We start from the raw sequence: 21,130 nt of genomic DNA, 5'->3' as shown, positions 1-21,130 counted from the left end.
CATTTCAGTAATATTACAAATACAATACAAAGTTAAAACCAGTACAAAGTCTCATCAAAGTCAGCTGCAGGCATGGACAGTCCTAAGGCAAAATTTTTTCCACTGGCTCTGGACCTGTAAAACTCAGAACAAATTATTTGCTGCCAACATACAAAGGAGGAACAGTCATAGGATACATATACCCATTTCCACAGGGATCACTGGACTCAAGCAGTTTTGAAAACCTGCAGGGCATTAGATTTCAAAGTCTGAGAGTCATTTATCTTTGGGGCTTTAGGAAGCAATAGTCCCATCCTTTCCAAGGACCTATGCAGCGGCCCACCTCTCTCTGAATGCAACCTTGGGGGGCATTGGGGAGACCACCTTTTTCTCAGCTCCACCCTCCCCAACATCAGGGCTGCACCAGGGCTCTCTGCTGTCTCCATGGCACATGCTCAACCCCTTCATGTGGTGGCAGCCAGACTCTCCCCAATCCCAAAGGAGTGTGTTGCACTCTCTCCAAGGCCTGAGGTCGTACCACTCTTCCACTGCAAGGAGGTGGAAGGCCCATCCTCTGCCTTTGGGGCAAACTCACCCTCTCCACGTACTTGGGTGGGTCTGCTCTCCTAGCGTGAAGCTTCTTGACCTCAGCCTCCATGGTTCTGCCTCTGAAGTGATTTTTCCTCCAATGTGTTCCTTCTCTGTCCCTCTCAGCCCCAACTGGCAGTGGTACTCTTTATGCAGATCCTGTAACACTCTCATTGGCTTTCTATGCAGTAGCCTCAGATCATGCCCATCAGACTTAAGGAGTTTCCACAAATCCTTACTGGATAATTCCATTCTAATCCTGGCTTTCTTTGAAATAGCTTACTGATTCTACATTTGGCCAAATGCTTACATGGGGCACCATTCTCTGGGGTCTCTCTTCCTGGAAGCCCAGAATTTTCCAGCAAATCAACATATGGTTTCTTTGTACCTAAGAGTTCAGTTTTCAACTTATCTCTTTCTTGTCACATTTCACTATGAGCTGCAAGGAGAAACCAGGTTGTACTTTCCACATTTAATTTGGAAATCTCTTCTGCTCAAAATCCAAGTTCATGGCTTTTAAATTTTGCCTTCTATCCAAACCAGTTATCAACTTTGCCCAAATCTCTGCCACTTCAATCAAGGATCTCCTTCCTTCCAGTTTGCAATTACACGTTCATCATTTTTTCTAAGGTCTTATCAGAAGTGTCTTTGCAGTCCACACTTCTACCAACAATCTCTCCAAAGCATTCTAGGCATTCTTTATCAAGCTCCTCCCAACTCCTCAAAAATTTTCCCCTTATCTATTTAAAAAACCAATCCTACATGTTTGGTATTCGCAAACTGCAGCATCATCCCACTCCTCTGGTAACAAAATCTGTTCTAGTTTGCTAGCTGCCAGAATGCAATATACCAGTAATGAAATGGCTTTTATAAAGGGGAATTTAGTAAGTTGTAAGTTTACAGTTTTTTGGCCATGGAAATGTCCCAATTAAGGCATTCCTATAGAAATGTCCAATCTAAGGAAAAATACCTTGGTTTAAGAAGGCTGATGATGTTCAGGGTTTTTTGCTCAGCTAGAAGGGCACATGGCTAACATGGCAATGTCTTCTAGTTTCCTCTCCAGGGCTCTTGCCTCGTGAAGCTCTCTGGGAGTGTTTTTCTTCTTCATCTCCAGAGGTCACTACCTGGTGGACTCTGTGATTCTCTCATCATTATCATGACTCTTCTCTGTTGCGCTCCCGTCATTCTCATCCTGTCATAGTTCTGAAGCTTTCTCCAAAATGTCTACTCTTTTATAGGATTCCAGTAAGCTAATCAAGACCCAGGTAGAATGGGTGGAGTCATGTCTCCATCTAATCAAGTTTAATACCCACAATTGATTGAGTTACATCTCCATGGAGATAATTAATTCAAATTTCCAACCTATAGTACTGAATAGAGATTAAAAGAAACCGTTGCTCCCACAAGATTGATTAGGATTAAAACATGGCTTTTCTAGGGTACATAAATCCTTTCAAACCAACACAGTGGAATAATTCCTAAATGTGGAATTGATGGGTGCAAAGGTATGTTTTAATTAAGATTTAGATAAACATTGCCAATTGCCCTTTCCGAAGATGTTATATTACACAACCATTAACACTGCATGGATGTGCTTATTTATCCCCAAACTCCCTTCAGCACAAAAATATTTTGAAACAGTCTTTGTAAATTTGATACATGAAAAGTGGTATCTATTTGAGTTGCATTTCTTGGAGTCATTTTTTTTTTCTTTAAATTTTTTTTTTTTATTAGAGAAGTTGTGGATTTTACAGAAAGGTCATGCACAAAATACAGAGTTCCTATACACCCACTCCCATTAACATTTTGCATCAGTGTAATACTTTTGTAACAATCAATGAGAGAATATTATTATAATGTACTTCAATGTTGTTTCTTAGACTTTGTAGATATAAATTCTTTGAACTCTTGTCTGACCTTTGGGCACAAAACATCCATTTCTCTGTCAACTTGCTATCTATATGGCTTTAAGACCTGGATTGTCTTTCTAAAGCCCCAAGCTATGGAACAGTTTTGTTCTATGCCATCTAGTGCTACTAACTTTCAAAATTGACAGCTCTAGTCCTGGGTTTACTTTGTACCGTCCCCACCCTGACTCTCACCAACATCCTCAGTTCTCTACTAAAAAAAAACAGGAGTGATTTTTTAACATTTTTTAAATATTTATTGGCCAGTATAAGGAATGAGTGAGTAAATAGATACTCTTAGACACACTGCCCATGGGAATGAAATTCAGCATCGCCTTTTTGAAGGATATTTTGGTAGTACTTATCAAAATTCTAAATACCTATATCCTTTGACCTAGAAATGTATCCTACAGATATTCTCACATATATGTACAAAATTACATGTAAGAATATTAACTGAATAATTGTTTTTTAGCAGTGAAAAGTTGAAAACTACTTAATTGTTGATCGGTTGAAGGTTAGTGAAGTTGTGTTACAGTCATAAATTACCTCATGTTTATATGCAGCTGTTAAAATAGAGTATGGCAAATCTATAAATATGGATATGTATATTAGTAAGTGAAAATATAGCAAAGTATAGAACATTGAAAATATTATGCTTCCATCTTGTAAAAATAGGGGTCTATACATGTGTATGTATCTGTATATGACTATGCATGCCTAGCATAGTTCTGGAAGGATAGACAAACATCTGGTTACAGTGTTTGCCTCTGAAGAAAGCAGCTGAGGGTCTTGGAGAGGGTCAGGAGTATGAGAAACATATTCTGTAATATTTGTTTTTACCCAGTGCATGCACTGCCTATTTAAAGATTATTAAAATAATAATTTTAAGTAAGATTTCTCAAGCTGTTACGTGGAGAATGGGTTGAAGTGGGTGATAATGGAAGCAGGAAAACAAGTTAATAATTTATTTTAGTAGTGCAGGTATGAGGTGATAATGGCTTTCATTAGGGTGATAGTGGTGGAGATTGCCAGAGATGGACTGATTCTGAGCATTTTAAAAGTAGAATTGGCAGTACTTCCTGATGGATTGTTTAGAGGAGGAGCTTGGTGGAGAGGTGATATGATAGAAGGGGAGGAAGCATTAAGTTTTTAAATAAAACATCTGTTTTAATTGTAAATCTCTTGCTTTTACAGAATTATTAAAATCATTAGCAATGATTTAGGCAGTGCTTTATTGTATCTGTTCCTACTCAGAATTTTCTATTTTAGTTATTCTATTAATTTTTAAGCAGTCATTTCTGTTGGCCATTATTCTGCTTTTGAATATTGTTAGTAATTTGAGCTAATATGGTCTAACCAAAATACACATGGATGGCTTTTCTAGGATACTTAAATTTATCTGTTTTATCTTGCCTTTCAGGAAGCAGAAGCCCAGGCAAAGCAGCAAGCATGAACCTTAAACATTCTGCCTTAACCATCCTGAAACAGGCGTCTCCATTGTTTTTATAAAATAGCAAAATTATCTTGGCTTCAAAAGATTTAGGCTTAACATTGAATAATATATTAGTTAACAGTTTTCCATGTAAACAATCAAAATGGATACATGATTAAAGTATAAATGGTATGAGGAGAATAGGGGCAAAAAAAAATTTTAAATAGCTGTCCTAGTAGAGCAGTATTGTCTGCCAAGACATTTTATGTGCTTCATTAATTTCAAAAAGCAAACACTCATCTTTTTTTTGGTATTATTGCAGCATAAATATATTTGTAGCTCAACTTATTAAATATTGAGGAATTTTCAAAGGAGAGTTTGAAAAAGAATCTGTTTCTTGTACCCAAATTGCTTCATTAACTTTAGTGAACGTGAACACGTACAATTTAAATGTTATATTAATGTGATTAAAAATTGTTTCAGGTAAAATTTATGATGTGTCAATCATTGTAATATCTTATAATAATTATAACATTCCCACTCTTTTGTAGATGCATCTTTTGTGTACTGAATCACAAGTTTTGCAGGTTTCTAAATTAAATCTTTCATTCCACACTTCAGAGATTAGGATAGATAGTCTCCCATAACAAAGCAATAGATGCATTTAGTTGATAAGTTATTTCCTTAACTACACAGCAATGATGGAATCATGTTTCTAAGTTGCTCACTCCGGTGAAATAGGTATATGTGTATCATGGAAGTGGATGGAAAGTAGGTTTAAAATGGCACCCTTTTGCAAAGAGCTCACACTCTATATAAGCTATTCTAAAATAAGCTGGCACTCATTGGTTGAGATTGATTTTACTTAAGGAGGTCTAAAGATGAATTGAGAAATCTTAATGGTTCACTCCCCACTTTAAAGCACTTTGAGCCATGAATTTCAATATCTCCCAGATACCTGATTTTTTTTTTCAGGTTAGACCTCTGTTGCTTGTGTCCATTAATCTAAGCAGAGTTAATAACCTTATCCAGAAGATATAAATAGTTTCATTTAATTCCACACTACTTTATTACTGAAAGCAAATACCTTTAAATTACTTTATTATATCAATTGATGTATGTAAGTCTATGTTCTTTGCCAAAATCAACATATAATGGATCCATGGCTTTGTTTACTGAGATTCTAAGTTGATGTAATGCTTTCAAATAAACTCGGTACTTTTAGAAATATAATTAACGTGTTCCTGGAGTTTCTACATAGTATAATAGTAATTATAAATGAATAAGATCTTTAGAGGGCAAGGAAGGGGAAAATGAAAAGAAAACAGTTTGAATTGAATGCAATTTCTAAGTTTTCTTTTTAGGGCTCTGAATTTTGCAAATCATACCAAAGTTAAATGAAGAAACAGTTGATTGATTTTTGGTACAAAAAAATGCCTTTTTCAATTCTAGAGGACACAGGGTACTTTGTAATAGATTCTGGGAAGCACTAAAAAAAATTTAGCCAGTATTTTCTCCTGAGCTTTATTAAATGCTAAGGATAATATGCATAATATTCTAGATGGGAGTTTTTCCTTTTTTAGTATCAGATAAGTTAACACTGTCAAAAATAGGCCTTCTTTAAAATTAGATGACATATACATATATATACATATATTTAATGTAAACTTAGTTTGCGTCTTCCTAACATGAAATTTTTCATTTCATCAGTTGAAAACTATATACCATGTACATACAGGAAAAGCTAATGAAGTTCTGAATATTAAGGTGAGCATGAATCTTATAAAGAACTTTCACCAAATTTGCCTGGAAAATACAATCCTTGATACTTGTTAAATTTTGTTTGGCATTTTGCTATTTGTAATTCAGACAACTAATTTGTCATATGTCAAAAAAACAAAATTTCACACTTTAAACTTGATTTTTTTTCTTAACAGGAATATTTGACCCTGAGGAGGATTTCCATTTTCAAAAATGATAATTGGTTGTTGATTGCACGTTAAATGTCAACAATTGTTTGGGAATATCAATTTAGGGGAAGCAGAATGTTAAAAGAGCAGCTGTTAATTACTTGCTTGGAAGAGTCTAAAAATTGGGAATTTCTATGGATTTGTATTTCACTATACATGTTCTATTACTTCAGCAAAAGGAAAATGGAGGGCTGTTAGGCATGGGGTCACTAAATGATTCCACATAAGACAGCAAGTTAAAGCTTAATAGTTTATTGCTTAAGAGAAACAAACAGACAGAGAGCAAAGGTAGAGCAGACAGGTGGGAGCCAGCGAAACCTGCTAGTGAAAGAGAAAGGAAATTTCTGGTAGCTTGTGGTTTTAAAGGAAAAACCATGCCAAGAGAGGTAGGGGTGACATGTGGCCACAGGCATCACTGGGAGATAGCAGGCTGGTGTAGATCATGACTTTATGCTCATGGTTTTCTGGTCTGGCCTCTGGTGGGTGGGGTGTTGACACATTTGTGCTCACTATCTTGCTGTCACATTAAGTCCTGTCAGAGGAGCTGCTGAGGGAGAGAAACTGAAGTGTCCCCCATGTCACAGAATCCATTTTGTATGTTAAGTTTTATTTTCTGATACCTGACATTCTTGCCTTCTTATTTTAATAATGTTGACTGGAGTTGCGATTAGATTGGGGGAATGCCATAGCTCAGCTTAAAGCAATTTTTGGAGGGAGCAGGGACATCATGTTCTCTTTTCGGCTACTTCCTGCTGTATTCAAATGAATTTAGGGGAAGAAATTGCTTTGAGCCAGGTAGAGGCATCATTAATTAGGCTGCAACAGGAGCAGGTTTAATTTTTTGTTGTAGCAGGAATATGGTTTCAGAAATTCTCTGTTGGTTACTGCTGCTGTTGACCTATGAATAAACTTAGATAGACATTGTGAGAGGCAAGGGTTTAGGAGGAAAATTAATAAGAGGGTAATTAAGGAGGAGTGAGTTGTTAATAAGATCTAAGGGGCAAAGGGATAAATTGATGAGATCAGTTGTTATTTTTGGAGAGTTTAACATCTTCAGGTTTCAGAGTTTCTGTGGCATTGGAATAATGTGGGGGTTTTAAACTTTGGAAAAATAAACTTAACAAGTACATTAGATATTTTGTAGGATTTCTGGGAACAGTATTGGATGGGATTTGCCATATTGTGGCAATTTGTAATATCTGGCTGAAGTTTGCATCAGAGTAAACTCCAGAATATCTTCTCGACTTGATTTGAAATCTCTTAGCCATTGAAACTCTGTCTCTTCCCCCACTTTTGATCAGATCATCCATGTTAGGGCCAGGCTTATCTTTGGAATTTATGTCTCACAGTGCCAGGGCCAGCCATGTTCTGCAATGATAAGGTCAGTTGTATTTCACATTGTTAGTTACCAGGTTTATATTCCTGGAAATTATATCCCATGTTGGGAGGAAGTTCAGAGTTTGACTTAGAGAGAGACCACATTTGAGCAACAGCAGAGATCTTTTGGAAATGGCTCTTAGACAGTATTTCTAAGTAGGTTTAGTTTACTATTATAGAAATGTTTCATAAGGGCAAGCCTTAAAATTAAGGCCTTGGGTGCAGGCCATGGTGGCTCAGCAGTCAGAGTTCTCACCTGCCATGCCAGAGACCTGGGTTTGATTCCTGGTGCCCGCCCATGCCAAAAAAAATATTGAGGCCTTGGGTTCCTGGGGAATTCCTAATCGTTTTATTTTTCCCAGTTTCTTAAGGGACTTTGTAGACACTTTTTCATTTTTTGCCCCAAACACTCTAAAATGTAGAGTATAAAATATTAACTTTTATAAAACATCAAGATTTTGTTCATTATTCTAGGTTTTAATATTAAATAAATATAAAATTAAATGAAAGTTGCTTAATTTACTAGACAGATTAAATTAGTGCAAATTTTGGACAAAATAAACATTTTTTATCTTACACAAAAGTTAAAGCTTTAAAATACAGACAGTATTATTTTTTACTTTGCGTATTGATTTATACTGGTTTTAACTATATCAGTTTCATTACATTTTTAATTAGAGTTTGAGGGTTATATAAAGAGTAAAGTACCTCAGAATTTAATGATAATAATTCTTACAATCTGATCTTTAATCTGTATAAGTATTTTTAAATGAAGCTTTTTTAGAAATAAAAACACTAGACAGTTTTATATTAGAAATGATAGTAGACATTTTGTTCTATTGTATTTTTATACATTTACCAAAGTTATGTTATTTGACAGTAAAATATAATATATATATTTGTTTAACTGTTTTAAGTACACATATTTTTAGAGAAATACTAGAGCAAAGCAGTGCAACTGATAATTAGCTGTTTCTATGATTTGTAGCCTTTTTAAAATAATTAAAACCATGATTAATAACACCATACCATTGCTCAACATCGTATAGATTAGTACTAGGATATAGCATTGATAGTGAAAATATTGCTAAATTTTTAGGAATTTATACATTGTTTAAATACATGAATATTTCACTTATTTAAATTTAATTAGTAACAAAATAAATTGTTTTTAACCATTGTAATATGTCTAAATTACATTTTATGCAATAGGTTAAGTTATTTTAGTACCTTAGCACCTTATTTATATAAGGTGAAAGGACAAATTATTTGTAAGATTTTATCCTAAATGAGAAGACTTGTTTCTTAAAATAAAGGATAATGCTAGCATAAACATTAATGAGGACATTATTCTGTATTTATTCAAAATAATAACATACAAAAAGGTATTTGGATGATTAAGAAAAATTGCTTTTCAAAATACTTTATATTAAGAGCAAATTTACAATTTAAAGGAAAAACCATGCCGGGGGTGGGGGAGGTGTTGTGACATATGGTTATGGCATCACTGGGAGATATCAGGCTGGTGCAGATCATGACTTTATGCTGATGGTCTGGCCTCTGGTGGGTGGGGTCTTGGCATTTTTGTGTTCACTATCTTGCTGTCACATCAGGTCCTGTCAGAAGAGCTGCTGAGGGAGAGAAACTGAAGGGTCCCCCATGCCACAGAATCCATTTTGTATGTTAAGTTTTATTTTCTGATACCTGACAGGGGCTAACATAAATTTTACTACCTAGTTGTGAATGTTGAAAACAGAAAGATTGGCATGGATCTCATCTTTTTCTGTATGAAATAGATAACTCTCTGCTTTTAAAGAATTCCAATTAAACTGAGAAAGATGAATTCACATTTTATTGATTTGAAACTTCTGGTCATCCTCCCCTACCCTGAATATTATTGGATATCACCTTCTTTTATTTAACAAGCACAACTTTGAATTCCTACCTAAAGAATAACCTGTTTCAGTATTAGTTTAAATTTTTATCAAGATTGCCTTTTTTAAACATCTTCATTGAGATATAATTCACATATAATTCACTCACTTGAAGTGTACAATTCAATGGTTCTTAGTATATTCACAGATTGTGCAACTCTCACCACAATCTAAGTTTAGAACATTGTGATTACCCAAAAAATAAACTCATATCCATTAGAAGTCATTCTTCATCCCCATATATCCTCAGACCCTATGCAACCATAAAATTTACTTTTCTGTCTCTGCGGATTTGGCTATTATGGCCATTTCATGTAAATGGATCCCTAAACTATTTTAGTTTGCTAAAGCTGATGAAATGCAATATACCAGAAATGGGTTGGTTTGTACAATGGGGATTTATTAACTGACAAGCTTACACTTCTTAGGCAATGAAAATGTCCAAATCAAGGCATCAAAAGGCAATACTTTCTTCCAGAAGATTAGCTACCAGTGATCTTCAGCTCCTCTAACACATGACCAAGCACATGGCAACGTCTACTGGTCACCACTTCTTTCTCTCCCAGGTATCCTTGCTTCCAGCTTCTGATTTCAGTGGTCTCCTCTCTCAGCTTCTCTGGGGCTGCAGTAAGAGGATTAAATCCAACTCTGGGGCTTTTAAATGAAATAACTTAATCAGAAGGTTCTACTCACAGTAGATATACATCTAATGGTATGGATTAAAGGAATGTGGATTAAAGGAATGGATTAAAGGAATGTGGTCTTTTCTGAGGTACATATAGCTTCAAACCATTATACCTGATGTGCTTTTTTGTAATTAGTTTCCTTCACTTAGTATAATGTTTTTAAAGTTCAACCATATTGTATCAGTACTTCACTCTTTTTTTATTGCCAAATAAAATTCCATTGCATGGATATAATCACTATTTATCCATTCATCAGTTGATGAATATATGGGTTGTTTCTGCTTTTGGGTCTGTTATGAATAATCCTACTGCAAACATTCATGTGAAGTTTTTGCATAGAGAAATGTTTTCATTTTTCTTAGGTAGATGCCTAAGAATAGAATTTCTGGGCTGCATTAGTAACAATTTGCGGGACTACCAAGGTGTTTTCCAAAGTAGTTGGATATTTTATATTTTTCTCAGCAGTATGTAAGGGTTACAATTTTTCCACATGCTGACCAACACTTGCCATTATTGCATTTTTTATTATAGCCATGCTAGTGAGTGTAAAGTGATATTTCATGGTAAAGCGGTATCTCGTCCTGGTTATGATTTGCATTCCCCTGATTGGCTAAAGATGTTGATCTTTTTTATATGCTTATTGGTCATCTGCATATCTTCTTTTAAAGAAATGTTTAACAAAATCCTTTGTCCAGTTTTCAATTGTGTTCTTTGACTTTTTGTGGTCGAGTTGTAAGAGCTCTTAATATATTCTGATTAAAAGGCTCTTATCTGATACTTGATGTGCAAATATGCTCTCCCATTTCATGGGTGTTTTCATATGTTCTTGGTGGTATCCCCTGAGGTACAAACGTTTTTAGTTTTGATGAGGTCCCATTTATTGTTTTCGTTGCTTGTACTTTTGGTACCATATCTAAGAGACCATTATCTCACCCAAGGCTATGAAGAATTACTCCTGTTTTTTTGTATGAATTTTATAGTTTTAGCTCTTCTATTTATGTCTATGATCCATTTTGAGTTAATGTTTGAAAATCATGTGAAATAGGGGTCCACCTTCATTCTTTTACATGTGTATAACCAGTTGTTCCAGTACCACATGCTCAAAAGACTGTTGGTTTTTCCCCACTGAATTCTCCTTACACTCTTCTCAAAAGTCAAATGACTACAAATGTAAGGATTTAGTTATGGACCCTAAGGCTATACCACTGAGCTATATGTCTATCCTTAATCCAACACTACACAATTGATTACTGTAGATTTGTAGCAAGTTTTGTCATCGCAACGTGTGGATCCTCAAACTTTTTTCCTTGTCAAGATAGTTTTGACTATACTGGACCCCTTGCATTTCCATATGTCATTCACAATCAGCTTGCTATTTTCTGCAGTAAAGCTGTTGGAACTTTGAATCCGTAGTTTCATTAGGGAAGTATCTTACTATTTTAACAATGGTAAGTCTTCCAATCTATGAATATGTGATGTCTTTTCATTTTTTAGTCTTCATTAATTAATTTCAACAATGATTTGTAGTTTTCAGAATTTATGTTTTGCAATTCTTCTGTCAAATTTATTCCTAGGTATTTTATTCTGTTTTGATGTTACTATAAATGAAACTGTGTTCTTAATTTCTTTTTCAGATTGTTTATCATTAGTGTATAGAAACACTATTTTTTGTATATTGATCTTGTAGCCTGTAATCTCGCTATATTCATTTATTACTTCTAATAGTCTTTTAGTGGGATCCTTAAGATTTTCAAGGTCTTATTTATAAAAAGAGAAAGTTTTACATCTTCATTTCCATTCTGGATGAATTTTATCTCTTTTGTTTGCCAAATTGGCCTGTCACAAAAAATGTTGAGTAGATGTGTTTAGAGTTGAATTCCTTGTCCTGTTCCTGATCTTATTGGGAAAGCATTCAATCTTATACCATTGAGGAAAGGATTCAGTCTTATACCACTAAATAGGATGTCACTATTGAGTATTTCATAGGTGCTCTTTATCAGGTAGATAAAGTTCCTTTCTACAGAATTCTAGTTTATTGAGTATTTTTATTATGAAAGAGCTTTGGATTTTTCCAAAATTTTTTAGCATGTATTGTTATCATCATGTATTTGTTATCCTTTATTCTATTAATAAGGTGTATTATATTAATGGTTTTCTTTTGTTGACTCATCCTTGCACTCTTGGCTTAAGCTCCACTTGGCCATGGTATATAATCCGTTTTATATGTTACTGGATTTGGTTTGTAGTATGCAGTTAAAAAAATTTTGCATCTATACTCACAGGAGGTATTGGTTTATTTGCTTTACTTGAGAAGTGTTTTTTTGTTTGTTTGTTTTGCTGCAAAAAGCTTTATTGTTCACACTTGGTTCAAGGCTTGTTAAAGAGTGGCAGGGCAGCTGGTTAAAGAGATCTTCTTAGATGGAGAGGGGTGCTCAGGCAGAAGCCTGGATGCCAGGGGAATGCAGAGGGGGCCCCCTAAAGGCCTCTGGGCTCTGGAGGCTGCTAGTCGTCATGCTTGAGGACGAGCCTTTCGAGGAGATACTCGCCCAGCCCGGCCTACGGGCTGGCCAGCTTGCGGAGGTTGCTCAGGTGGTCACCCCTCTTCTTGATGAGTTTCACCTCCTCATCTAGGAAATGGTTCTCCAGGAAGTCACAGAGATGCGAGTCTGTTTTGGCAGAACCCAGAGTATGCAGTTCCAAAAGGGCCTGGTTAAGGCTCTTCTCGAGGACCAGGGCGGCTTCCATAGCATCCAGGGTCATACCCGACTCATCTTGGGACGGCTTCTGCACGTCCTGGAAAAGTGCGCGGCTGTCAGCGCTGGTTTTGCATGTTCAAGAGATGCTCGGCCCCCTCTCTCTTTTCCTTCACCAACTCGCAGAAAAAGTGGTCTACACCCTTCGGGGCCACATCCTCGAGGTCGAAATAGAAGCCCAGAGAGAGGTAGGTGTAGGAGCCCGCAGATACCGGTTGACCAGGCGGTTTACAGAGGCCTCCACATCGGCTGTATAATTCTGGCGGATCTGGGAGCTCATGGTTGGTCGACAACGAGGAGCTAACCACACACACAAAAAACTGTTAACTGGTCCCGGAGGCAGGAGCTAGCCCAGAAGTTGGTTCAGATGGTTGCAGCCGGAGAGGCAGTTGGAGGGTGGTCGAAGCCGCAGAGGTGGGGGAAGAGTCCCTAGGTCTATTCCGTTCAAACACTGTTGAAGCAAGAGACAGATCCGCGGGGCCGCCGGGCGCCCTGCCACTTGAGATGTTTTTCTCTGTTTTGGTATACGTTTAATACCAACCTTACACAATGAGTTGCAAAGTGCTCTACTTTTGTAGGTTTGTTTGAAATATTGGTATTAATTCTCCTTTAAATGTTTCTTAGAATTCACAGGTAATGTTGTCTGGTCCTGATTTTTTCTGTGTGGATAGTTTATTATTATTATTGTTATTACTAATTCAATCTCTGAATTTACACAAACCTATTCAGATGTTCTGTCTTTCTGAGTGAGTTTTAATTTATTTCTATTTCATTTAATTTATCTAATTTGTTAGACTGCACTTGCTCAAACTATTCCCTATAATATTTATATTTGCAAAGTGGACAGTGGTATCCCCTTTTCCATTCCTCATTTTAGTATTTGAGTTTTCTGTCTTTTTGCTTGGTCAGTCAAACTAAAGGTTTGTCAATTTTATCTTTTCAAAGAATCAGCTTTTGGTTTCGTTAATTTTCTCTGTTATTTTTCTCTTCTCTATTTCATTAATGTTCTTTCTAATCTGCATTGTTTTCTTCCTTTTGCTTTATATGGATTTAGTTTGCTTTTCTGCTTATAATTTCTTAAAGCTGAAAGTTAATGTATTGACTTGAGATCATCTTTCTATTAAAAAAGGCATTTACAGCTATAAATTTCCATCTAAGCACTGATTCAGTGGCATACATTGTTTTGATATTTTGTGTTTTCATTTTATTTTACCTCAATGTAATTTTTAATTTCCCCTGATTTCTTCTTTTGCCATTGATTTTTTTAAGAGTGCTTTTTAAACTTCTAGCAAATTTGCGAATTTCCAAAATATCCTTCCATTATTGATTTCTAAATTCATTCCTTCATGGTTGGAGAACATATGTTGTATGGTCTCACTACTTTTATATTTATTAAGCCTTGTTTTGTGATATGACATATGGTCTGTCCAGAAAAATATTTCATGTGCTGTTGAGAAGAATGTGCTTTCTACTGTTGCTTGATGGATTGTTGCATAGATGACTAGCTTCAGTTGGTTTACAGTGTTTACTTCTTCCATTTTCTTGTTTACCTTATGCTTAGTTTTTTTAAATTCTTTTTCATTAGAGAAGTTGCAGGTTTACAGACATAAGTAAAATACAGGATTCTCATATACTACCCTATTAAACATCTTGCATTGCTGTGGTATATTACAATTGATGAAAGCCTACTCATCAGAAATTGAGATTCTTTTTTGTTTTTTAATTATTTATTTCTACTGATATATATTATATATTCATGTGCCATGTAATCATCAAGAGTGTACCATTATTGTTTATTCATTTTTAGTTGAATTTTTTGTTTTTCTGCTATTGAGGTGTAGGATTCCTTCATATATTATGGATATTAAGCCTTCATTGGCAATGTGGTTTCCAAATCTTTTCTCCAATTTTCTGGCTTGTCGTTGTGTTTTCATGAAGTCCTTTGATGCCCAAAAGTTTTTAGATTTGATGAGATCCTATTTTTTTTAAGGGGGTGTGCATAATCTGGGAACTGAACCCAGGTCTCCTGCTTGGAAGGCAAACATTCTACCACTGAACCATCTATACATCCTATTTTTTCTTTTGTTGCTTGTACTTTGGGTGTAAATTCTAAGAAGACATTTCCTAACAGCCAGCCCTGGAGATGCTTCTCTGCATTTTCCTTGAAGAATTTTAAAGTTCTGTCTCTTATATTTAGGGCTTTTTTGTTTGTTTGTTTATTTTTATCTTTTTAATTCATTTTGAATTGGTTTTTGTACATTGTGTGAGGTAGGAGTCCATCTACATTCTTTGAAAATGGAGATCCAATTTGCCCAGAACTATTTGTGTAGAATCTATTCTTTACCAGTGGGTGGTCCTTACCCCTTGTCAAAAATCAGTTGGCCATAAATGTAAGGATTGATTTATGGACTTTCACTTCAATTTCCTTGGTCTATGTCTGTCCTTGAGCAAGTAGCATGTTCTTATGATTACCGTGGTTTTGTAATACGCTAACATCAGGAAACATGAGTCTGCCAACTTCGTTGTTCTTTTTTAAAACATCTATGGCTATTCAGAGCCCATTGTAGCTCCATACAAAATTGATCGTCTTTTCCATTTCTGAAAAAAAGGTTGTTGGAATTTTTACTTAGGTTCTATTGAATCTGTAAATCATTTTGGGTAGAATTGACATTTTAACCATATTTCCTCTTCTAATCCATAAGCAAGGAATGTCCTTCCATTTATTTAGGTCTTCTACTTCTTTCAGCAATGTTTTGCAGTTTTCTATATACGAGTCCTTTACATCCTTGGTTAGATTTATTCTTAGATATTTGATTCTTCTAGTTGCTATTATTAATGGAATTTTCCCCTTGATTTCTTCTTTTGATTATTTATTGCTAGAGTTTATAAACAGTACAGAATTTTGCATGCTGATCTTATACCCTGCAACTTTACTAGATACATTTATTACTTCTAGTGCCTTTGTCGTAGATTTTTCAGGACTTTCAATGTGTAGGATCATGTGAATTGCAAATTGGGAAAAATTTACTTCTTCTTTTCCAGCATAAATGCCTTTTATTTCTTTTTCTTCCCTAAGTGCTCTGGCTACAACTTCCAGTAAAATGTTACATAACAGTGATTACAGTGGGCATCCTTGTCTTGTTCCAGCTCTTAAAGGAAAAGCTTTCAGTCTTTCACCATTGAGTATGATGTTAACTATGGGTTTTTCATGTATATCCTTTATCATATTGAGGAAGTTTCCATCTATTCTTAACTTTCTATGTGTTTTTATTGATAAATGGTGCTGGATTTTTCCCCAAATGCCTTTTATGTGTTAATTGAAATAACCATGTGATTTTTCTCATTTTCTTAATGTGGTGTATTACATTAATTGATTTTCTTATGTTGAAACACCATTGCTTACCTGGGATAAAACCCAATTGATCGTGGTGTATAATTCTGTTAATGTGCTGCTGATTTCGATTTGCAAGTATTCTGTTGCAGATTTTTGCATCTATATTCTTAAGAACTATTGATCTGTAATTTTCTTTTCTGGTAATGTCTTTATCTGGCTTTGATATTAGGATGATGTTGGTCTCATAGTATGAGTTTGGTTGTACTCTATCCTGTTCAGTTTTTTGGAAGAGTTTGAACATGATTGGTGTGATTGGTAAAATTCACCTATGAAGCCAACTGCGTTTTTCTTTGTTGGGAGGTGTTTTTTTTAAATTGCAAATTTTATTGAGATATATTCATATACCATATAATTCATCCAAAGTGCACAGTGTCTCACAGTATCATCACCTAGTTGTGCAGTCATTTTCATACAATTTTACTCCATTTTCAATATGCCAAAAGTAGAAATAACAGACTCAAAAAAGAAAACCTAAAATACCCCATACTCCTTATCCCCCCTATTATTGTCTCAGTATTAGTGTTGTACATTTGTTACTGTCAATGAAAGAATATTAAGATATTACTGTTAAGTATAGTCTGTAGTTTGCAATAGGTACTTTTTTTGTAGTGTTAATGATAAACATCTATCACAAGGTTCACTGTCATATACAATCCCATATTTTAAACTCTAGCTTTCCTTCTGTTGACATACATGACTCCAGACAACCCCTTTCAATCAAATTGATCTACAATTCAGCACTATTATAATAATCCCAATAATGAAGTACCTTCACATATATATATTTGCAAACATTTTCAACCTCTTGAAAAATTCTGTACATATTATGCAACTGCTTCCCATTCTCTAGCCTCATTCTATCTCTTGGTAACTTATATTCTAAGTTTTATAACTAGATTATGTATTCTAGTTAGTTCATATTAGTGAAGTCATACAATATTTGCCCTTTTGTGTCTGACTTATTTTCACTCAGCATTATGTCCTTAACATTCATCCATGTTTGTCACATGCTTCAGGACTTCCTTTCCCCTTACTGCTGAGTAATATTCCATTGTATGTATATACCACAGTTTGTTTATCCATTCATCAGTTGATGAACACCTAGATTGTTTCCATCTTTTAGCAATTGTGAATAATGCTGCAATGAACATCAGTGTGCAAATGTCTATTAGTGTCCCTGCTTTCAAATCTTCTGGGTATATCAAATGTAAGAATTGTCAGGTCTAAGGCAACTCAATATTTAGTTTTCTGAGGAATTGCCAGATTCTCTTCCACAATATCTGCACCGTTTTACCTTCCCACCAGCAGCAAATAAGTTTTCCTATTTCTCCACATCCTCTCCAACACTTGCAGTTTCCTGTTTGTTTAATAGTGGCCAGGCCATTCTAAGAGGCGTGAGATGATATCTCATTGTGGTTTTGGTTTGCATTTCCTTAACAGCTGATGAATATGAATGTATTTTTATGTGCTTTATAGACATTTGTATTTCCTCTCTGGAGACTATCTATTCGTGTCTTTTGCCCATTTTATAATTTGGTGATTTGTCTTTTTTTTGATGAGTTGTAGATTTCTTTATATATAATGGATATTAAATGCTTATCAAACATGTGGTCATCAAATATTTTCTCCCATTGAGTTGGCTGCCTTTTCATCCTTTGTCAAAATCCTCTGAAGCACCGAAGTATTCAATCTTGAAGAGGTCCCAATTATCTATTTTTTCTTTCATTGTTTGTCCTTTGGGTGTAAGGTCTAATAAACTACCTCTTATCACTAGGTCTTGAAGATGTTTCTTTTATTTTATTCTCAGAGTTTTATGATCCTGGCTCTTATATTTATGTCTTTTGTCCATTTTGAGTTAATTCTTGTATAGTGTGTGAAGTAAGAGTCCTTTCGTTCCTCTGGATATGTATATCCATTTCTCTGTTGGGAATTTTTTGATGGCTGATTCATCTCTTTACATGTAATTAGTCTGTTGAGATCTTTTCTTTCTTTTGAAATCTGTGTATGTTGTTTTTGTGCTTCTAGCGATTTGTCCGTTTCACCCAGGTTGTCTAATTTGTTGGAATATAGTTGCTTCTTATGACCTTTTTATTTCTATGTGGTCATTATTAATGACCCCCTCTCAGTAATGATTTTATTTCTTTGTGTCTTCTCTCTTTTCTTCTTTATGAATCTAGTTAAGTGTTTGTAGATTTTATTGATCTTTTCATTGAGCCAAGTTTTGGTTTTGTTAATGCTATTTTTTTTAATTTTCAATTTCATTTATTTCTGCTCAAATCTTTGTCATTTATTTCCTTCTGCTTGCATTGGGTTTAGTTTTCTGTTATTTTTCTAGTTCCTCCAGCTGTCTGATTTTAACTCCTCTTTAAATTTTTTTTTTAACATGGGCAGGCACTGGGAAACGAACCTGGGTCTCTGCGTGGAAGGCAAGAACTCTGCCACTGAGCCATGGTTGCCTGCCCTCTTCTTTTTTAATGTAAGCATTTAAGGCAATAAATTTTCCTCTCAGCACTGCCTTAGCTTTATGTCATAAGTTTTCATATGCTGTATTCTTATTTCAATTTGACTCAAGATATTTATTGACTTTTCTTGTAATTTCCTCCTTAATCCACTGATTTTTTGAGTGTGTCATTTCCATATATTTGTGATTTCCCAGTTCTCTGCCTGTTACTGATTTTCAGCCTCATTACATTACAGCCAGAGAAGATGCTTTGTATAGTCTCAACGTTTTTAAATTTAGTGAGATTTGCTTTGTTGCCAAACATGGGCTCTATCCTGAAGAATGACCCATGTGCATTTGAGAAAATGTTTATCTGGCTGTTTTTCATGTGCAATGTTTTGTATATGTTAAGTTTATTTCATTTATTGTATTTTTAATGTTTTCTGTTTCCTTATTGATCTTCTATCTAGATGTTCTATCTATTGATGAGTGTGGTGTGTCGACGTATCCAACTATTATTGTAGACATTTCTATTTCTCCCTTCAGTTTTGCCAATGTGTGCCTCATGTGTTTTGAGGCTCCATGGTTAGGTGCATAAATATTTATGATTGCTATTTCCTCTTAGTGGATTGCCTCTTTCATTAATATACAGTGTCCTTCTTAGTCTCTTATAATACCCTTTGACTTCAAGTCTATGTTGTCCAATATTAGTATAGCTACTTTGGTTCTTTTTTTCATGTATTTGCATGAAATTTTCTATCCTTTCACTTTCAACCTGTTTGTTGCTTGGGTATAAGGTGAGTCCCTTGTAAACAAATAGTTAGATCATGTCTTTTTATCCATTCTGCCAATCTGCAGTTTTGCTTAGGGATTTTATTCCATTGACAATAAAAGTTACTACTGTAAAGGCAGTATTTATTTCAGCCAGTTTGTCCTTTGGCTTTTATTGTCATATCTTTTGTTTGTTTCTCTTTTCCTTTATTGCAACCTCCTTTTCTGTATAGTTGATCTTTTGTGATGTTTCTGACTTATCCCTTTCTAATTTCTGTTTCTATTTATTTTTAAAACACTGTCTTTGTGGTTACCCTGGGGTTTATATTACGTAACCTATATCCTTAACCTACTAACTTGAAAGGTTACCAACATAGCTTCAATAGCATACACATTCTCTGTTCCCATATCCCTTTGCTTCTTCTCTTATGCTATTTTTGTCCCAATTTACTTCTTTATATTTTGCATGTCCATTCTGAGGAAATATGCCTTTTTCTTCTTAAATTGTATTCTGACTCTTATAGGAATTAAAGAGTAGACTTGTATGTTTAGGATATGGTATTAATGGGTTTTGCATTTACTCTTTTAGTTAGTTTTACTGAAGATCTTCATTTCTTCACAGTATTCCAAACCACACTCTCCTGACTTTTTCTTTCATCCTGTAGAACTCCCTTTAGTAATTCTCATAAGACAGGTCTTTTACTGATGAACTCCCTCCATTTCTATTCTTCAAATATTATTTCTGCCCTTTTTCCCTTCTGCTTCTGGACACCCATAACTGTATGTTCCTGTGCTTTTTGCTGTCACTCAATCCCTGAGATTTTATCAATTTCTTTATGCTGTCATTCAATCCCTCAGATTTGATCAGTTTTCAATTTTTCCTATTCTTTTCTCTATTTTTCTGACAGAAAAATTTTGATTGTCCTGTGTTCTAATTCACTGATTTTTTTCTTCTGTCTAAATCTGCTGTTATATGCTTCTAGTATATTCTTATGATCTATTACTATACCGTTCATCCCCATAATTTATGTTATGTTTCTTTTTATAATTCCAAATTCTTCCTTATGCTCCCATATTTTATTCTTAATATCCATTTGCTCTATATCAATAGTTTCCTTCATCTCCGTGAATTGATTAGATTTATTTGAACTTCTTTGTTAGTTATTCCAAATTCTGAGTCACCTCTGAAGTTTTAATTTGTTGTCTTGACTGAGCCATACATCTTCTGTTCCATTGTATGGCTGTTAATTTTTTGCTGAAGTCTGGACATCTTATTATTTTCATGATTTAACTCTAAAGGTCAGTTTCTCCCTCTTGTCTATGGTTTTATTGTTGATTGGCTTTGTGTTAAAGCTCTTTTTTGGCACTTGGTTCAACTTATTCTAGACCTTTAGAGTAGCCCATGTTTAACTATTAAGATTTGTACAGCTCTTCTTCATCTGATTCTTGCCGTGAATATGCAATAAATTTTTTGCACTTTTTGTGCAGTTATTGGACCTCTAGAAGACAGATTCCTTTCTTCTGTTCCTTCTCCAAGGATCTTGATCTGTTCTGTTTGTCTTTGTGCAGTATTTTTACCCCAGTTCCTGTGATGCATTTATATTATCTCCCTCAATCAGTTCCCCCTTTTCCGTACACTTTTCAGTTCAGGGACCCATCCAGTCTTACAGCCTTCCAGTTCGCCACTCTTTTTTTTCCTGTTAGTCTTTCCTGCTTCAAATTTCTTCTCCTTTAGGGTATCCAACCCTGGGGAACCAGATGGTTTCAAACCAGAAAGAACAGTCAATCCAGAAAATCTGTTTTGTGTTTAGGTGGTACAGCCAACAGAAAGTGGATTGAGTATGCACATCTTTTGCCAACTGTTCTGCTGTGGTCTTTCTCTCCCCCACCCCATTT

At 35.0% G+C, this 21,130-nt stretch overlaps 1 protein-coding gene and 1 pseudogene across 2 annotated transcripts in view; one reads left to right on the top strand and one right to left on the bottom strand.

Moving 5' to 3' along the window:
* Positions 1–21,130, top strand: part of SH3BGRL (SH3 domain binding glutamate rich protein like) — a 302,360-nt gene that overhangs the window by 120,267 nt on the left and 160,963 nt on the right. Inside the window, exon 4 of one of the 2 annotated variants that reach the window (XM_077145484.1) lies at positions 3,898–5,142. The exons of the other annotated variant lie outside the window; for it this stretch is intronic. Within the exon in view, the coding sequence (XP_077001599.1) occupies positions 3,898–3,930 (33 nt within the window). The 3' untranslated portion in view covers positions 3,931–5,142. Of the gene's footprint in view, positions 1–3,897; positions 5,143–21,130 lie in introns of those variants that run through there. 2 annotated transcript variants of the gene reach the window in all.
* Positions 12,379–12,915, bottom strand: LOC143670953 (ferritin light chain pseudogene; annotated as a pseudogene).

The sequence above is a fragment of the Tamandua tetradactyla genome, chromosome X (genome assembly GCF_023851605.1).
Source record: "Tamandua tetradactyla isolate mTamTet1 chromosome X, mTamTet1.pri, whole genome shotgun sequence".
Classification (NCBI taxonomy): Eukaryota; Metazoa; Chordata; class Mammalia; order Pilosa; family Myrmecophagidae; genus Tamandua; species Tamandua tetradactyla.
Note: the sequence above shows the minus strand (reverse complement) of the source record. Positions and strands in the feature narration are given on the sequence as shown.